Raw genomic sequence first — 20,622 nt, forward strand, 5'->3', positions numbered from 1 at the left:
ATCCCCCCGTAGCTTCACAGCCTTAGAAGCGTCTGACTGTTTCTCCACTCAGTGAAATACACCTTTTAGGGCCGATACCAGTTATCGTAGTATTATTTTATTTTGCCATGGCAAAAAATGAAAACACGAAGCAGACCAAAACTCTTTGGTCCCTTTTTCAAAACCTGCTATTTTATAAAATATGTGGTATTTCTTGGAAAATACATGACTCTCTGGATGACAACATAATGATGGTTGTTTCCAACATCAGGGCTGTTTTCCTAAAGAAGTTATTTATTTATATATATATATATAAAATATATATATATATATATATATATATATATATATATATATATATATATATATATATATATATATATATATATATATATATATGAATATGAAGGTCAGCTGAGTGTGACAGTATAATTCCAGTACAGTGCTTCAGGCCTACTAAAATCTGGGGAACAAGTTGTGGATCTAGCTAGTCTATTAATAAAAACGGCCTCTAAATAGAACAATTGTGTGGTCTTAATACTTCCTACAAGCCTGACTGTAATCCACAGGTCTACAAGCCTGACTGTAATCCACTGCAACAGGTCTACAAGCCTGACTGTAATCCACTGGTCTACAAGCCTGACTGTAATCCACTGGTCTACAAGCCTGACTGTAATCCACTGGCCTACAAGCCTGACTGTAATCCACTGGTCTACAAGCCTGACTGTAATCAACAGAAGCCTGATTTTAGCAGTCTGAAAACGTGGATTTAACCATTGCAAAATGACCTGACAGTGAATAAAACAACTAACCAACAGCCGGTCTGAGTCATGGGCTTTGTAAAGCACGAGTGTGGGAAATCCATGGCCAGTTTTAGTTCCACTTCAAGCTATTCCTGTGTTTGGCAACCCAGCCCTGTTCTGTTAATCTATCGGTCATTCTGATTGGTCCTTCTCCTAGTGGGGGGTGGGGGGTGAAGCTTTCTCCCCTGGGTTCTGAAATGTTTTGTCCAAGGAGATATATTTGAGTGGACTGGTACATTCTAATGACTTGATTCCATCCGAAATACACAGCGACAGGATGGAATACTTGTTTGTACCTCCCAGATTGTGTGTACCTCCCAGATTGTGTGTACCTCCCAGATTGTGTGTAGATTGTGTGCACCTCCCAGATTGGTTGTAGATTGTGTGTACCTCCCAGATTGGGTGTACCTCCCAGATTGTGTGTACCTCCCAGATTGGGTGTAGATTGTGTATACCTCCCAGGTTGGGTGTAGATTGTGTACCTCCCAGATTGGGTGTAGATTGTGTGTACCTCCCAGATTGGGTGTAGATTGTGTGTACCTCCCAGGTTGGGTGTAGATTGTGTGTACCTCCCAGATTGTGTGTAGATTGTGTGTACCTCCCAGATTGGGTGTAGATTGTGTGTACCTCCCAGATTGGGTGTAGATTGTGGGCACCTCCCAGATTGGTTGTAGATTGTGTGTACCTCCCAGATTGGGTGTACCTCCCAGATTGTGTGTAGATTGTGTGTACCTCCCAGATTGTGTGTACCTCCCAGATTGGGTGTAGATTGTGTGTACCTCCCAGGTTGGGTGTAGATTGTGTGTACCTCCCAGGTTGGGTGTAGATTGGGTGTACCTCCCAGGTTGGGTGTAGATTGGGTTTACCTCCCAGGTTGAAAAAATGTGTTGTGATATTGTGTAGAGATGCAATAAAAAAAACTATTTTAAATGAAAACGTGTGAATTCTAGTGATGGGGGGGATTTGATGGGATATTACTTTTGACGATATCAATATCACAATATTATTTTTGCGCTAGTAGGGAAGCTCTGACATGGTAGGAGAGCTCTGGCATGGTAGGAGAGCTCTGGCATGGTAGGAGAGCTCTGGCATGGTGGGAGAGCTCTGGCATGGTGGGAGAGCTCTGGCATGGTGGGAGAGCTCTGGCATGGTGGGAGAGCTCTGGCATGGTGGGAGAGCTCTGACATGGTGGGAGAGCTCTGACATGGTGGGAGAGCTCTGACATGGTAGGAGAGCTCTGACATGGTAGGAGAGCTCTGGCATGGTAGGAGAGCTCTGACATGGTAGGAGAGCTCTGGCATGGTAGGAGAGCTCTGGCATGGTAGGGGAGCTCTGACATGGTAGGAGAGCTCTGACATGGTAGAACAAGCTCTGACATGGTAGGATAGCTCTGACATGGTAGGATAGCTCTGACATGGTAGGATAGCTCTGGCATGGTAGGATAGCTCTGACATGGTAGAACAAGCTCTGACATGGTAGGAGAGCTCTGGCATGGTAGGGGAGCTCTGGGAGCTCTGGCATGGTAGGGGAGCTCTGGCATGGTAGGAGAGCTCTGGCATGGTAGGAGAGCTCTGACATGGTAGAACAAGCTCTGACATGGTAGGAGAGCTCTGGCATGGTAGGAGAGCTCTGGCATGGTAGGAGAGCTCTGGCATGGCATGGTAGGAGAGCTCTGGCATGGTAGGAGAGCTCTGACATGGTAGAACAAGCTCTGACATGGTAGGATAGCTCTGACATGGTAGGATAGCTCTGACATGGTAGGATAGCTCTGGCATGGTAGGATAGCTCTGACATGGTAGAACAAGCTCTGACATGGTAGGAGAGCTCTGGCATGGTAGGAGAGCTCTGGCATGGTAGGAGAGCTCTGACATGGTAGGAGAGCTCTGGCATGGTAGGAGAGCTCTGGCATGGTAGGGGAGCTCTGGCATGGTAGGGGAGCTCTGGGAGCTCTGGCATGGTAGGGGAGCTCTGGCATGGTAGGAGAGCTCTGGCATGGTAGGAGAGCTCTGACATGGTAGAACAAGCTCTGACATGGTAGGAGAGCTCTGGCATGGTAGGAGAGCTCTGGCATGGTAGGAGAGCTCTGGCATGGCATGGTAGGAGAGCTCTGGCATGGTAGGAGAGCTCTGACATGGTAGAACAAGCTCTGACATGGTAGGAGAGCTCTGGCATGGTAGGAGAGCTCTGGCATGGTAGGAGAGCTCTGGCATGGCATGGCAGGAGAGCTCTGCCATGGTAGGAGAGCTCTGACATGGTAGGAAAGCTCTGACATGGTAGGAAAGGAAACCTGGTAAATCCTTTGGTTTTTATTTGTCCCAATGCGGTACCATGGACACATATCCATCCACCTTGCATGATTTCTGAACGGCAAAGGAATGTAGGAGATCGACTTTATTCAGGGAGAGCGAAACCTTTCATTAACTAGTCACCGCTTGCTGTTCAGTTGTAGGCAGTTCAGTTGTAGGCAGTTCACTATGCTGTGATCGAAAACGTTGCATGTCTGGTCATGTGAAACACGCAAAAGAAAATAAATGAATGTGCCGGAAAACGAAAACAATAATTAGGTTAAGTGGTGTATTTAGACTCCTCGTTATCACACATTACATGGGACGTGCAAATTCACCAGCAACATGCTCTCTCCTTTTTAGTTGTAAGGACATTTGACTGCGACCAATCACAGCTCACACAACTTGTACCCTGAAGGTGGGACATACCGCAGACTGCGTTCTCCCTGTCATCGCTGGCTTTGTGACTGACAGGCACCTATCCTATCAATAGATCTCTAGGAGATGCATGTCATTCAGTCTAACGGGAGAGGGCTCGAAGGATTAGCGGATGGAACGGTTTAAAGAGATGCTTCGGGAAGCCCTTTATCTACTTCACCAGAGTCCGATGAACACGTGGATACCATTTTTATGTCTCTTGCGTCCAGTTTGAAGGAAGTTGCTAACTAGCATTAGCACAATGACTGGAAATCTATGGTAACTGCTAGCATGCTAGTAGGTACCTATAGACTTCCAGTCATTGCATTAATGATAGTTAGCATTGGCTCCTCTAACTTGCTTCATACTGGATGTAGAGACATATTAAAAGGGGTATCTATGAGTACATCTGACTCTTGGGGAAGTGGAGCCAAAATCCCGACGAGTCACTTTTTAAATAAAAAGTAGCCTAGTTTTTATTAGGAAGTAGAAATAGTAACCGTGCGATTTATACGATGGCTGGCGCTCATGGAAAACACTGCAAATGACACCATACTATCCCCTATATATAGGCCACTGCTTTTGGTCACTGCACTATGGACACTTGTCTACAGTAGTGCACTATACAGGGAATAGATTTTCCTGTTAGGATGATTTGGATTTGCCTGTTTACGTTGTGAGCCTGAGGGTCAGAAAGAATCTGATGATTGTGGTGGTGTTCTGCAATGATCCATAATGGTGTTGTTCTGTAATGATCCATAATGGTGTTGTTCTGCAATGATCCATAATGGTGTTGTTCTGTAATGATCCATAATGGTGTTGTTCTGCAATGATCCATAATGGTGTTGTTCTGTAATGATCTTTAATGGTGTTGTTCTGCAATGATCCATAATGGTGTTATTCTGCAATGATCCACAATGGTGTTGTTCTGCAATGATCCATAATGGTGTTGTTCTGCAATGATCCATAATGGTGTTGTTCTGCAATGATCCATAATGGTGTTGTTCTGCAATGATCCATAATGGTGATGTTCTGCAGCGATCCATAATGGTGTTGTTCTGCAGCGATCCACAATGGTGTTGTTCTGCAATGATCCATAATGGTGTTGTTCTGCAATGATCCATAATGGTGGTGTTCTGCAATGATCCATAATGGTGTTGTTCTGCAATGATCTATAATGGTGTTGTTCTGCAATGATCCATAATGGTGTTGTTCTGCAATGATCCATAATGGTGTTGTTCTGCAATGATCCATAATGGTGGTGTTCTGCAGCGATCCATAATGGTGTTGTTCTGCAGCGATCCACAATGGTGTTGTTCTGCAATGATCCATAATAGTGTTGTTCTGCAGTGATCCATAATGGTGTTGTTCTGCAATGATCCATAATGGTGTTATTCTGCAGTGATCCATAATGGTGTTATTCTGCATGGACACTTGGGCTGTGTCTCAATAGTATACTTTTTGTCTTCCTCTGCTTGTCTACATGTATAAGGGAGAACGACCAACTTAACGTCCTTCCTGTATGGCTCTGCTCTCACCTATCCTGTGTTCCAGATGATATGTGAAGGGGACTAGACAAGGAGAGGGGATGAAGACGGCCCCCGTGGCCTTGTTGTTTTTAATACTTAACCAAATGCATCCTTCCCTCCTTCAGGACTCAGTGAGGGGCTGTCCCAAGGAGATCCCTCACAACGAGAAGCTGCTGTCACTCAAATATGAGGTAAATCCTTGGGTCTCCAGAGGCCTTGGACCAGGTCTGAAGGGTGTTCAACGTAGCTAATCAACGTTTTATACATGAGACTTAACACAATGTTTATCATGTTAATTGTTGTTGTCCCCGGTCTGTCATAACAAATGATTTCCAAAAACAACGAGCGCTATATTTACATGAAATGTGTTTTTTGTTTAGTTGGTGTACTTTTATCAAGAGTCCAAAGTCCTCCCAGGGTCACCACGTCTCTATGAGCAGTATAGATGGTGTAAAAGTGTGTGTGTGTGTGTTTCAGAGTCTGGACTATGACAACAGTGAGAATCAGCTGTTTCTGGAGGAGGAGAGACGGATGAGCTTCTTAGTAAGTAGAGAACCCCTACACACACACACACACACACACACACACACAGGCAGACAGACAGACAGACAGACAGACAGACAGACAGACTGACAGACATTGATGACCCCCCCCCCATCTCTCTCCCCTCTCGTCCTCAGGGGTTCAAGTGTTTGGAAATCAGTCGGTGGGTGATCTGTGGTCTGATTGGCTTCCTGACTGGACTCATAGCCTGTTGTATAGATATCGCCGTGGAGAACCTGGCTGGGGTCAAGTACTACGTTGTCAAACAGAGTATCCTTCCTCTCACTGACCCACATCACAGAACTGTCATATCCTTCCACACACTGACCCACATCACAGAACTGTCATATCCTTCCACACACTGACCCACATCACAGAACTGTCATATCCTTCCACACACTGACCCACATCACAGAACTGTCATATCCTTCCACTCACTGACCTACATCACAGAACGGTCATATCCTTCCACACACTGACCTACATCACAGAACGGTCATATCCTTCCACACACTGACCTACATCACAGAACTGTCATATCCTTCCACACACTGACCTACATCACAGAACTGTCATATCCTTCCACACACTGACCTACATCACAGAACTGTCATATCCTTCCACACACTGACTCGCATCACAGAACTGTCATGTCCTTCCGCTCACTGACCCACATCACAGAACTGTCATATCCTTCCGCTCACTGACCCACATCACAGAACTGTCATATCCTTCCGCACACTGACCCACATCACAGAACTGTCATATCCTTCCACACACTGACCCACACCACAGAACTGTCATATCCTTCCACACACTGACCCGCATCACAGAACTGTCATATCCTTCCACACACTGACCTACATCACAGAACGGTCATATCCTTCCACACACTGACCTACATCACAGAACTGTCATATCCTTCCACACACTGACCTACATCACAGAACTGTCATATCCTTCCACACACTGACCTACATCACAGAACTGTCATATCCTTCCACACACTGACTCGCATCACAGAACTGTCATGTCCTTCCGCTCACTGACCCACATCACAGAACTGTCATATCCTTCCGCTCACTGACCCACATCACAGAACTGTCATATCCTTCCGCACACTGACCCACATCACAGAACTGTCATATCCTTCCACACACTGACCCACATCACAGAACTGTCATATCCTTCCACACACTGACCCGCATCACAGAACTGTCATATCCTTCCGCACACTGACCCACATCACAGAACTGTCATGTCCTTCCACACACTGACCCACATCACAGAACTGTCATATCCTTCCGCTCACTGACCCACATCACAGAACGGTCATATCCTTCCACACACTGACCTACATCACAGAACTGTCATATCCTTCCACACACTGACCCACATCACAGAACTGTCATATCTTTCCACACACTGACCCACATCACAGAACTGTCATATCCTTCCGCTCACTGACCCACATCACAGAACTGTCATATCCTTCCACACACTGACCCACAGTTCAGAAGGTGTTCCATACTCTGAACTGTCATGTTAAATATTGTCTGTGTAGAAAAAGATGGTGTTGTGATTGTGCACATCCTACAGCGTTTGTCTGTGTTCCACTGTTGTCCCGTCCTACAGTGTTTGTCTGTGTTCCACTGTTGTCCTGTCCTACAGCGGTGGTCTGTGTTCCACTGTTGTCCCATCCTACAGTGGTGGTCTGTGTTCCACTGTTGTCCCGTCCTACAGCGGTGGTCTGTGTTCCACTGTTGTCCCGTCCTACAGCGTTGGTCTGTGTTCCACTGTTGTCCTGTCCTACAGCGGTGGTCTGTGTTCCACTGTTGTCCCGTCCTACAGCGGTGGTCTGTGTTCCACTGTTGTCCCATCCTACAGCGGTGGTCTGTGTTCCACTGTTGTCCCGTCCTACAGCGGTGGTCTGTGTTCTACTGTTGTCCCGTCCTACAGCGGTGGTCTGTGTTCCACTGTTGTCCCGTCCTACAGCGGTGGTCTGTGTTCCACTGTTGTCCCGTCCTACAGCGGTGGTCTGTGTTCCACTGTTGTCCCGTCCTACAGCGGTGGTCTGTGTTCCACTGTTGTCCCGTCCTACAGCGGTGGTCTGTGTTCCACTGTTGTCCTGTCCTACAGCGGTGGTCTGTGTTCCACTGTTGTCCCGTCCTACAGCGGTGGTCTGTGTTCCACTGTTGTCCCGTCCTACAGCGGTGGTCTGTGTTCCACTGTTGTCCCGTCCTACAGCGGTGGTCTGTGTTCTACTGTTGTCCCGTCCTACAGCGGTGGTCTGTGTTCTACTGTTGTCCCGTCCTACAGCGGTGGTCTGTGTTCCACTGTTGTCCCGTCCTACAGCGGTGGTCTGTGTTCCACTGTTGTCCTGTCCTACAGCGTTTGTCTATGTTCCACTGTTGTCCCGTCCTACAGTGTTTGTCTGCGTTCCACTGTTGTCCCGTCCTACAGCGGTGGTCTGTGTTCCACTGTTGTCCCGTCCTACAGCGGTGGTCTGTGTTCTACTGTTGTCCCGTCCTACAGCGGTGGTCTGTGTTCCACTGTTGTCCCGTCCTACAGTGTTTGTCTGCGTTCCACTGTTGTCCCGTCCTACAGCGGTGGTCTGTGTTCCACTGTTGTCCCGTCCTACAGCGGTGGTCTGTGTTCCACTGTTGTCCCGTCCTACAGCGTTGGTCTGTGTTCCACTGTTGTCCCGTCCTACAGCGGTGGTCTGTGTACCACTGTTGTCCCGTCCTACAGCGGTGGTCTGTGTTCCACTGTTGTCCCGTCCTACAGCGGTGGTCTGTGTTCCACTGTTGTCCCGTCCTACAGCGGTGGTCTGTGTTCCACTGTTGTCCCGTCCTACAGCGGTGGTCTGTGTTCCACTGTTGTCCCGTCCTACAGCGGTGGTCTGTGTTCCACTGTTGTCCCGTCCTACAGTGTTTGTCTGCGTTCCACTGTTGTCCCGTCCTACAGCGGTGGTCTGTGTTCCACTGTTGTCCCGTCCTACAGCGGTGGTCTGTGTTCCACTGTTGTCCCGTCCTACAGCGGTGGTCTGTGTTCCACTGTTGTCCCGTCCTACAGCGGTGGTCTGTGTTCCACTGTTGTCCCATCCTACAGCGGTGGTCTGCGTTCCACTGTTGTCCCGTCCTACAGCGGTTGTCTATGTTCCACTGTTTTAATATCCTACGGCGTTTGTCTGTGTACCACAACAGACTGTCCTTCCTCTCACTCACCCACAGGTTAGTCATGTCCAGTTTTAGTTTCTGAAATCCCAGTACATGTTGTATTTCTTTGGCCAATTCCGGGAGGGTAGTCTTCAGGCGGACAACTCTCCCAATAAATAAAGAGTTTGGGTAGACAGAGTTAAAAAAAAGAATCCCCTCGGAAACATGACAGAAGCGAACACACAATGTGGAGATAGCTAAGCTAATTGTAGCCACTGCCAGCCGGTGGTTGTAAGCTTGTAACGCTAACATCATGTGAACTATGTAAACTACTGTAGTAACCTGGTATATTTATGTTTACCAATAGATGGCAGTATTGACTCAAGACGGGGGTTTGTGCTCCGCTATCCGTAGCTATTTCCAATGTCTGCCTCTATAACTGTGATTAAGAAAGGTTCAGGTAGTTTTAAACCAGGTGCATCAAAGAATGTAATTCTATATTACAACTAAATACTAAATTGTACTTAAGTCTCATGAGTTGTAACTCTAAGAAGCCTTTAAGGATACTACAACGACTCACTGCAAAATACACTAATTGAAAGTATCCCCCGTGAGCTCCATCTAGCTAGATAACAAGTTTGTTTACAGCAGGGCTCTGAATGGATTTTCTGGCAGCCAACTTCACCCTTTTCTCTCTGCCAAACTGGCATTGGTCTAAGTACAGGCGTGTGTGCTGCAACATTGGTACATTGTGGGAGGCAACTCCTAGAGAGACCAGGCCCAGTTTAGAGTTGTCTTTGTTCGGCCATTGACATTTTGTCTCTAAATGTGTTTAGGAAAGTAAAAGTGTACCTCTGCCTTATCATGGATTCAGAGCTATCTATCTAATAGAACTCAAAGGGGTTTCTTTAATGGAAGCTTCTCTAATGTCAAACATGTAAAGTGTGGTGTACCGCAAGGCAGCTCTCTAGGCCCTCACCTCTTTTCTATTTTTACCAACGACCTGCCACTGGCATTAAACAAAGCATGTGTCCACGTATGCTGATGATTCAACCATATACGTTAAGGTTTTCAGTGACTTCATGAGCTGTAGTTGCTAGTTGTAGTGGCTGTTGAACAAGTTGAGGAGACTAAATTACTTGGTGTTACCTTAGAATGTAAACTGTCATGGTCAAAACATATACATTCAATCATTGTAAAGATGGTGAGAGGTCTGTCCCTAATAAAGAGATTCTCAGGTTTTTTTTTGACACTCCACAAAGCAAGTCCTATAGTCTCTAGTTTTATATTATCTTGATTATTGTCCAGTCATATGGTCAAGTCCTGTAGTCTCTAGTTTTATATTATCTTGATTATTGTCCAGTCATGTGGTCAAGTCCTGTAGTCTCTAGTTTTATATTATCTTGATTATTGTCCAGTCATATGGTCAAGTCCTGTAGTCTCTAGTTTTATATTATCTTGATTATTGTCCAGTCATATGGTCAAGTCCTGTAGTCTCTAGTTTTATATTATCTTGATTATTGTCCAGTCATGGCCAAGTGCTGCAAAGAAAGACCTAGTTAAGCTGCAGCTGGCCCAGAACAGAGTGGCACATCTTGCTCTTCATTGTAATCAGAGAGCTGATATTAATACTATGCATGGCAGTCTGTCTTGGCTAAGAGTTGAGGAAAGACTGACTGTGTCACTTCCTGTTTTTATAAGAAACATTGTGTTGGAAATTCCAATTTTTTTGCATAGTCAAGTTACACACAGCACTGACACACACACTTACCCCAACAGACATGCCACCAGGGGTCTTTTCACAGTCCCCAGGTCCAGAACAAATTCAAGGAAACATTCAGTATTGTAGAGAGCCGTGAGTGCATGGAACTCCCATCTTATATACATCAAATAATCAGCAAACCTGGTTTATAAAAACAAATGAAGCAACACCTCACTGCATCTCCCCTTGTGACCTACTGGTTGTGTGGGTACTGACATGTGACCTACTGGTTGTGTGTGTGGGTACTGACATGTGACCTACTGGTTGTGTGTGTGGGTGCTGACATGTGACCTACTGGTTGTGTGTAGGTACTGACATGTGACTTACTGGTTGTGTGTGTGGGTGCTGACATGTGACCTACTGGTTGTGTGTGTGGGTACTGACATGTGACCTACTGGTTGTATAGGTACTGACATGTGACCTACTGGTTGTGTGGGTACTGACATGGGACCTACTGGTTGTGTGTAGGTACTGACATGTGACCTACTGGTTGTGTAGGTACTGACATGTGACCTACTGGTTGTATAGGTACTGACATGTGACCTACTGGTTGTATAGGTACTGACATGTGACCTACTGGTTGTGTGTGTACTGACATGTGACCTACTGGTTGTGTAGGTACTGACATGTGACCTACTGGTTGTGTAGGTACTGAAATGTGACCTACTGGTTGTGTGGGTACTGACATGGGACCTACTGGTTGTGTGTAGGTACTGACATGTGACCTACTGGTTGTGTAGGTACTGACATGTGACCTACTGGTTGTATAGGTACTGACATGTGACCTACTGGTTGTATAGGTACTGACATGTGACCTACTGGTTGTGTGTGTACTGACATGTGACCTACTGGTTGTGTAGGTACTGACATGTGACCTACTGGTTGTGTAGGTACTGAAATGTGACCTACTGGTTGTGTAGGTACTGAAATGTGACCTACTGGTTGTGAGTAGGTACTGACATGTGACCTACTGGTTGTGTGTGTAGGTACTGACATGTGACCTACTGGTTGTGTGGGTACTGACATGTGACCTACTGGTTGTGTAGGTACTGACATGTGACCTACTGGTTGTGTAGGTACTGACATGTGACCTACTGGTTGTGTGTGTGGGTACTGACATGTGACCTACTGGTTGTGTAGGTACTGACATGTGACCTACTGGTTGTGTGGGTACTGACATGTGACCTACTGGTTGTGTGTAGGTACTGACATGTGACCTACTGGTTGTGTAGGTACTGACATGTGACCTACTGGTTGTGTGTGTAGGTACTGACATGTGACCTACTGGTTGTGTAGGTACTGACATGTGACCTACTGGTTGTGTGGGTACTGACATGTGACCTACTGGTTGTGTGGGTACTGACATGTGACCTACTGGTTGTGTGTATAGGTAATGACATGTGACCTACTGGTTGCATAGGTAATGACATGTGACCTACTGGTTGTGTAGGTACTGACATGTGACCTACTGGTTGTGTAGGTACTGACATGTGACCTACTGGTTGTGTAGGTACTGACATGTGACCTACTGGTTGTGTAGGTACTGACATGTGACCTACTGGTTGTGTGTGTAGGTACTGACATGTGACCTACTGGTTGTGTGTGTGGGTACTGACATGTGACCTACTGGTTGTGTGTGTGGGTACTGACATGTGACCTACTGGTTGTGTGTGTGGGTACTGACATGTGACCTACTGGTTGTGTGTGTGGGTACTGACATGTGACCTACTGGTTGTGTGTATAGGTACTGACATGTGACCTACTGGTTGTATAGGTACTGACATGTGACCTACTGGTTGTGTAGGTACTGACATGTGACCTACTGGTTGTGTAGGTACTGACATGTGACCTACTGGTTGTGAAGGTACTGACATGTGACCTACTGGTTGTGTAGGTACTGACATGTGACCTACTGGTTGTGTGTAGGTACTGACATGTGACCTACTGGTTGTGTGTGTGGGTACTGACATGTGACCTACTGGTTGTGTGTAGGTACTGACACGTGACCTACTGGTTGTGAGTAGGTACTGACATGTGACCTACTGGTTGTGTGTGTGGGTACTGACATGTGACCTACTGGTTGTGTGTGTGGGTACTGACATGTGACCTACTGGTTGTGTGTGGGTACTGACATGTGACCTACTGGTTGTGTGTGGGTACTGACATGTGACCTACTGGTTGTGTGTGTGGGTAGTGACATGTGACCTACTGTTTGTGTGTGTGGGTACTGACATGTGACCTACTGGTTGTGTGTGGGTACTGACATGTGACCTACTGGTTGTGTGTGTGGGTACTGACATGTGACCTACTGGTTGTGTGTGTGGGTAGTGACATGTGACCTACTGTTTGTGTGTGTGGGTACTGACATGTGACCTACTGGTTGTGTGTGTGGGTACTGACATGTGACCTACTGGTTGTGTGTGTAGATACTGACATGTGACCTACTGGTTGTGTGTGTGGGTACTGACATGTGACCTACTGGTTGTGTGTGTGGGTACTGACATGTGACCTACTGGTTGTGTGTGTGGGTACTGACATGTGACCTACTGGTTGTGTGTGTGGGTAGTGACATGTGACCTACTGTTTGTGTGTGTGGGTACTGACATGTGACCTACTGGTTGTGTGTGTGGGTACTGACATGTGATCTACTGGTTGTGTGTGTAGGTACTGACATGTGACCTACTGGTTGTGTGTGTGGGTACTGACATGTGACCTACTGGTTGTGTGTGTGGGTACTGACATGTGACCTACTGGTTGTGTGTGTGGGTACTGACATGTGACCTACTGGTTGTCTGTAGGTACTGACATGTGACCTACTGGTTGTCTGTAGGTACTGACATGTGACCTACTGGTTGTGTGTAGGTACTGACATGTGACCTACTGGTTGTGTGTAGGTACTGACATGTGACCTACTGGTTGTGTGTGTGGGTACTGACATGTGACCTACTGGTTGTGTGTGTGGGTACTGACATGTGACCTACTGAATCCTAATATATCAAACCCCAGTAACACTAGCTGTCCCCATTGGCCTGGTCTAATGGGATCCTAATATATAAAACCCCAGTAACACTAGCTGTCCCCATTGGCCTGGTCTAATGGGATCCTAATGTATCAAACCCCAGTAACACTAGCTGTCCCCATTGGCCTGGTCTAATGGGATCCTAATATATCCAACCCCAGTAACACTAGCTGTCCCCATTGGCCTGGTCTAATAGGGATCCTAATATATCCAACCCCAGTAACACTAGCTGTCCCCATTGGCCTGGTCTAATGGGAATCCTAATATATCAAACCCCAGTAACACTAGCTGTCCCCATTGGCCTGGTCTAATGGGAATCCTAATGTATCAAACCCCAGTAACACTAGCTGTCCCCATTGGCCTGGTCTAATGGGATCCTAATGTATCAAACCCCAGTAACACTAGCTGTCCCCATTGGCCTGGTCTAATGGGATCCTAATGTATCAAACCCCAGTAACACTAGCTGTCCCCATTGGCCTGGTCTAATGGGATCCTAATGTATCAAACCCCAGTAACACTAGCTGTCCCCATTGGCCTGGTCTAATGGGATCCTAATATATCAAACCCCAGTAACACTAGCTGTCCCCATTGGCCTGGGCTAATGGGATCCTAATATATCAAATCAAAACCTTATTGATCAGAATGCTGCCAATCATCCCCACTAATTTTAAATATGTAGCCCTTCAGACAAAAGATCATGAAGCCATAGAGGTCCAGTGTCCTGCTCTGTGGTTGGTCGGGGAGGGCTGGACCTTGCATCGTGGTGGCGTGTGATTGGTTGTTTGTTACCTGTCCTTGACCCTCTGCCCCCTCCCAGACATCGAGAAGTTTACAGAGGTGGGAGGTCTCTCCATCTCTCTCATCCTCTGGGCTGTGCTGAACTCTGCCTTCGTCATGGTGGGCGCTGTCATAGTGGCGTTCTTCGAGGTAAGAGGGAGACGGGGAGTGTGTGTGTAGCCTTCTGAGGTAAGTGTTCAAAGTGTGTGTGTGTGTGTTGCGTGCGTGCGCGCGTAAGTATGAAACTAGTGCACTGCTGGACAGGTGGGGGTTTGAATTGAGCCTTGGTTAATCATAGTCTAATAACAAGCTGTGTGAACCACCGTGTTAGACTACAGTCTGTTGGCCCTGGGGTGGTGAACCACCGTGTTAGACTACAGTCTGAACCACCGTGTTAGACTACAGTCTGAACCACCGTGTTAGACTACAGTCTGAACCACCGTGTTAGACTACAGTCTGAACCACCGTGTTAGACTACAGTCTGAACCACTGTGTTAGACTACAGTCTGAACCACCGTGTTAGACTACAGTCTGAACCACCGTGTTAGACTACAGTCTGAACCACTGTGTTAGACTACAGTCTGAACCACTGTGTTAGACTACAGTCTGAACCACCGTGTTAGACTACAGTCTGAACCACCGTGTTAGACTACAGTCTGAACCACCGTGTTAGACTACAGTCTGAACCACCGTGTTAGACTACAGTCTGAACCACTGTCTTAGACTACAGTCTGAACCACCGTGTTAGACTACAGTCTGAACCACTGTGTTAGACTACAGTCTGAACCACCGTGTTAGACTACAGTCTGAACCACTGTGTTAGACTACAGTCTGAACCACTGTGTTAGACTACAGTCTGAACCACCGTGTTAGACTACAGTCTGAACCACCGTGTTAGACTACAGTCTGAACCACCGTGTTAAGACTACAGTCTGATCCACCGTGTTAGACTACAGTCTGAACCACCGTGTTAGACTACAGTCTGAACCACCGTGTTAGACTACAGTCTGAACCACCGTGTTAGACTACAGTCTGAACCACCGTGTTAGACTACAGTCTGAACCACCGTGTTAGACTACAGTCTGAACCACCGTGTTAGACTACAGTCTGATCCACCGTGTTAGACTACAGTCTGAACCACCGTGTTAGACTACAGTCTGAACCACCGTGTTAGACTACAGTCTGAACCACTGTGTTAGACTACAGTCTGAACCACCGTGTTAGACTACAGTCTGAACCACCGTGTTAGACTACAGTCTGAACCACCGTGTTAGACTACAGTCTGAACCACCGTGTTAGACTACAGTCTGAACCACCGTGTTAGACTACAGTCTGAACCACCGTGTTAGACTACAGTCTGAACCACCGTGTTAGACTACAGTCTGTTGACCCTGGGGTGGTGAACCACTGTGTTAGACTACAGTCTGAACCACTGTGTTAGACTACAGTCTGTTGACCCTGGGGTGGTGAACCACTGTGTTAGACTACAGTCTGAACCACCGTGTTAGACTACAGTCTGAACCACCGTGTTAGACTACAGTCTGAACCACCGTGTTAGACTACAGTCTGAACCACCGTGTTAGACTACAGTCTGATCCACCGTGTTAGACTACAGTCTGAACCACCGTGTTAGACTACAGTCTGATCCACCGTGTTAGACTACAGTCTGAACCACCGTGTTAGACTACAGTCTGAACCACCGTGTTAGACTACAGTCTGAACCACCGTGTTAGACTACAGTCTGAACCACCGTGTTAGACTACAGTCTGATCCACCGTGTTAGACTACAGTCTGAACCACCGTGTTAGACTACAGTCTGAACCACCGTGTTAGACTACAGTCTGAACCACCGTGTTAGACTACAGTCTGAACCACCGTGTTAGACTACAGTCTGAACCACCGTGTTAGACTACAGTCTGAACCACCGTGTTAGACTACAGTCTGAACCACCGTGTTAGACTACAGTCTGATCCACCGTGTTAGACTACAGTCTGAACCACTGTGTTAGACTACAGTCTGAACCACCGTGTTAGACTACAGTCTGAACCACCGTGTTAGACTACAGTCTGTTGACCCTGGGGTGGATCTAACATCTTTCTCTCTCTCCTCAGCCAGTCTGTTGACCCTGGGGCCAGTCTGTTGACCCTGGGGTGGAACTAACATCTCTCTCTCTCCTCAGCCAGGAGCAGCAGGAAGTGGGATACCCCAGATTAAGTGTTATCTGAACGGAGTGAAGATCCCCCGGGTGGTGAGACTCAAGGTAAACTGATCACTTGCTGCTCAGAGACAAATGTCACATCTAAACCCTCATCTTTTAAATGTTGTTGTTGTTGGCAGTAGGAATGATGTCTCTTATGAGGCAAGGATATCAGACATTATATTATATATAGGTCAGGGGTCACTGTGTGTGTGTGTGTGTGTGTGTGTGTGTGTGTGTGTGTGTGTGTGTGTGTTACAGACCCTGGTGGTGAAGGTGTGTGGTGTGATCTGCTCTGTCGCCGGGGGACTCGCTGTTGGAAAGGTAAACACTGGGGATGTGTGTGTGTCTGCATGTACGTATGAGTTTGTCTGTGTGTGTCTGCATGTACGTATGAGTTTGTCTGTGTGTGTCTGCATGTACGTATGAGTTTGTCTGTGTGTGTCTGCATGTACAGTGCCTTGCGAAAGTATTCGGCCCCCTTGAAGTTTGCGACCTTTTGCCACATTTCAGGCTTCAAACATAAAGATATAAAACTGTATTTTTTTGTGAAGAATCAACAACAAGTGGGACACAATCATGAAGTGGAACGACATTTATTGGATATTTCCCACTTGTTGTTGAACACCTGGAACCTACAAGACACCCACCATCAGACCCACTGAATTGACCGAGAACAGGCAAACAAAATAAAAACCCACACCAAACTGAAAGACAGGAAGCAAACCACAAAGTTGGAGGAAAACAAAATCAGGGACAACAGATAAACGAATGTCTAACAATCAGATAGAGAGACACAACTAAAGGTGGTAACCCTCCACATCTATCAAGACAACTAGAGGAGTTAACCCTCCACATCTATCAGGACAACTAGAGGAGTTAACCCTCCACATCTATCAAGACAACTAGAGGAGTTAACCCTCCACATCTATCAAGACAACTAGAGGAGTTAACCCTCCACATCTATCAAGACAACTAGAGGAGTTAACCCTCCACATCTATCAGGACAACTAGAGGAGTTAACCCTCCACATATATCAAGACAACTGGAGGAGTTAACCCTCCACATCTATCAAGACAACTAGAGGAGTTAACCCTCCACATATATCAAGACAACTAGAGGAGTTAACCCTCCACATCTATCAAGACAACTAGAGGAGTTATCCCTCCACATCTATCAAGACATCTGGAGCACTGGGCCAGACACTTTTAAATATCACTTGGGCCAGACTCTCTTAAATATCACCTGGGCCAGACTCTTTTAAATATCACTTGGGCCAGACTCTCTTAAATATCACCTGGGCCAGACTCTCTTAAATAGCGCCTGGGCCAGACACTTAAATAGCGCTGATACAGACTGACTAATGAGGTGACCAACCGGCCAGGTGAAATACAGACTGACTAATGAGGTGACATACAGACTGACTAATGAGGTGACATACAGACTGACTAATGAGGTGACATACAGACTGACTAATGAGGTGACATACAGACTGACTAATGAGGTGAAATACAGACTGACTAATGAGGTGAAATTCAGACTGACTAATGAGGTGAAATACAGACTGACTAATGAGGTGACCAACCGGCCAGGTGAAATACAGACTGACTAATGAGGTGAAATACAGACTGTCTAATGAGGTGAAATACAGACTGACTAATGAGGTGAAATACAGACTGACTAATGAGGTGAAATACAGACTGACTAATGAGGTGAAATACAGACTGACTAATGAGGTGAAATACAGACTGACTAATGAATGAGGTGAAATACAGACTGACTAATGAGGTGACCAACCAGTGTCTGTGTGTATCTGACGGCCGTGTGTGTGTGTGTGTGTGTGTGTTTGACGGCCTCTGTCTCCCTACCCCATAATCCTGTAGGAAGGTCCCATGATCCACTCTGGTGCCGTGGTGGCAGCAGGAGTCTCCCAGGGACGCAGTACCTCCCTGAAGAAAGACTTCAAGGTAGGGTGTTGTACAGTCTGGTTGTAACATGTCCTCTACATAGTGTTTAATGTGTGGTATCTACTGTCTAACATGTCCTCTACATGTGGAGGACATAGTGTTTAATGTGTGGTATCTACTGTCTAACATGTCCTCTACATAGTGTTTAATGTGTGGTATCTACTGTCTAACATGTCCTCTACATAGTGTTTAATGTGTGGTATCTACTGTCTAACATGTCCTCTACATAGTGTTTAATGTGTGGTATCTACTGTCTAACATGTCCTCTACATAGTGTTTAATGTGTGGTATCTACTGTCTAACATGTCCTCTACATAGTGTTTAATGTGTGGTATCTACTGTCTAACATGTCCTCTACATGGTGTTTAATGTGTGGTATCTACTGTCTAACATGTCCTCTACATAGTGTTTAATGTGTGGTATCTACTGTCTAACATGTCCTCTACATAGTGTTTAATGTGTGGTATCTACTGTCTAACATGTCCTCTACATAGTGTTTAATGTGTGGTATCTACTGTCTAACATGTCCTCTACATAGTGTTTAATGTGTGGTATCTACTGTCTAACATGTCCTCTACATAGTGTTTAATGTGTGGTATCTACTGTCTAACATGTCCTCTACATAGTGTTTAATGTGTGGTATCTACTGTCTAACATGTCCTCTACATAGTGTTTAATGTGTGGTATCTACTGTCTAACATGTCCTCTACATAGTGTTTAATGTGTGGTATCTACTGTCTAACATGTCCTCTACATAGTGTTTAATGTGTGGTATCTACTGTCTAACATGTCCTCTCTCTGTCTCTGTGTGTGTAGATCTTTGAGTATTTCCGTAGAGACACAGAGAAGAGGGACTTTGTATCAGCTGGAGCGGCTGCAGGAGTGTCTGCTGCTTTTGGAGCACCAGTCGGTACACACTGCACAACATGTCCCTCAGCACAACATGTCCCTCAGCACAACATGTCCCTCAGCACAACATGTCCCTCTGCACAACATGTCCCTCAGCACAACATGTCCCACTCTGCACAACATGTCCCACTCTGCACAACATGTCCCACTCTGCACAACATGTCCCACTCTGCACAACATGTCCCACTCTGCACAACATGTCCCACTCTGCACAACATGTCCCACTCTGCACAACATGTCCCACTCTGCACAACATGTCCCACTCTGCACAACCCCTCCCACTCTGCACAACCCCTCCCACTCTGCACAACCCCTCCCACTCTGCACAACCCCTCCCACTCTGCACAACCCCTCCCACTCTGCACAACCCCTCCCACTCTGCACAACCCCTCCCACTCACCACAACATGTCCCACTCTGCACAACATGTCCCACTCTGCACAACATGTCCCACTCTGCACAACATGTCCCACTCTGCACAACATGTCCCAGTCAGCACAACATGTCCCACACAGCACAACATGTCCCACACAGCACAACATGTCCGTCAGCACAACATGTCCGTCAGCACAACATGTCCCTCAGCACAACATGTCCCACTCTGCACAACATGTCCCACTCTGCACAACATGTCCCACTCTGCACAACATGTCCCACTCTGCACAACATGTCCCACTCTGCACAACATGTCCCACTCTGCACAACATGCCCCACTCTGCACAACATGTCCCACTCTGCACAACATGTCCCACTCTGCACAACATGTCCCACTCTGCACAACATGTCCCACTCTGCACAACATGTCCCACTCTGCACAACATGTCCCACTCTGCACAACATGTCCCACTCTGCACAACATGTCCCACTCTGCACAACATGTCCCACTCTGCACAACCCCTCCCACTCTGCACAACCCCTCCCACTCTGCACAACCCCTCCCACTCTGCACAACCCCTCCCACTCTGCACAACCCCTCCCACTCTGCACAACCCCTCCCACTCTGCACAACATGTCCCACTCTGCACAACATGTCCCACTCTGCACAACCCCTCCCACTCTGCACAACCCCTCCCACTCTGCACAACATGTCCCACTCTGCACAACATGTCCCACTCTGCACAACATGTCCCACTCTGCACAACATGTCCCACTCTGCACAACATGTCCCACTCTGCACAACATGTCCCACTCTGCACAACATGTCCCACTCTGCACAACATGTCCCACTCTGCACAACATGTCCCACTCAGCACAACATGTCCCACTCAGCACCAGTCA

General features: G+C 46.8%; 1 protein-coding gene across 1 annotated transcript in view; it reads left to right on the forward strand.

Moving 5' to 3' along the window:
- Positions 1 to 20,622, forward strand: part of LOC118938385 (H(+)/Cl(-) exchange transporter 7-like) — a 51,666-nt gene that overhangs the window by 4,645 nt on the left and 26,399 nt on the right. The window contains exons 3-10 of the mRNA XM_036942142.1: positions 5,139 to 5,204; positions 5,491 to 5,556; positions 5,694 to 5,826; positions 14,313 to 14,422; positions 16,452 to 16,532; positions 16,731 to 16,793; positions 18,353 to 18,436; positions 19,253 to 19,346. Coding sequence (XP_036798037.1) covers positions 5,139 to 5,204; positions 5,491 to 5,556; positions 5,694 to 5,826; positions 14,313 to 14,422; positions 16,452 to 16,532; positions 16,731 to 16,793; positions 18,353 to 18,436; positions 19,253 to 19,346 — 697 coding nt within the window. The remainder of the gene's footprint in view (positions 1 to 5,138; positions 5,205 to 5,490; positions 5,557 to 5,693; positions 5,827 to 14,312; positions 14,423 to 16,451; positions 16,533 to 16,730; positions 16,794 to 18,352; positions 18,437 to 19,252; positions 19,347 to 20,622) is intronic.

The sequence above is a fragment of the Oncorhynchus mykiss genome, chromosome 13 (assembly GCF_013265735.2).
Source record: "Oncorhynchus mykiss isolate Arlee chromosome 13, USDA_OmykA_1.1, whole genome shotgun sequence".
NCBI lineage: Eukaryota > Metazoa > Chordata > Actinopteri > Salmoniformes > Salmonidae > Oncorhynchus > Oncorhynchus mykiss.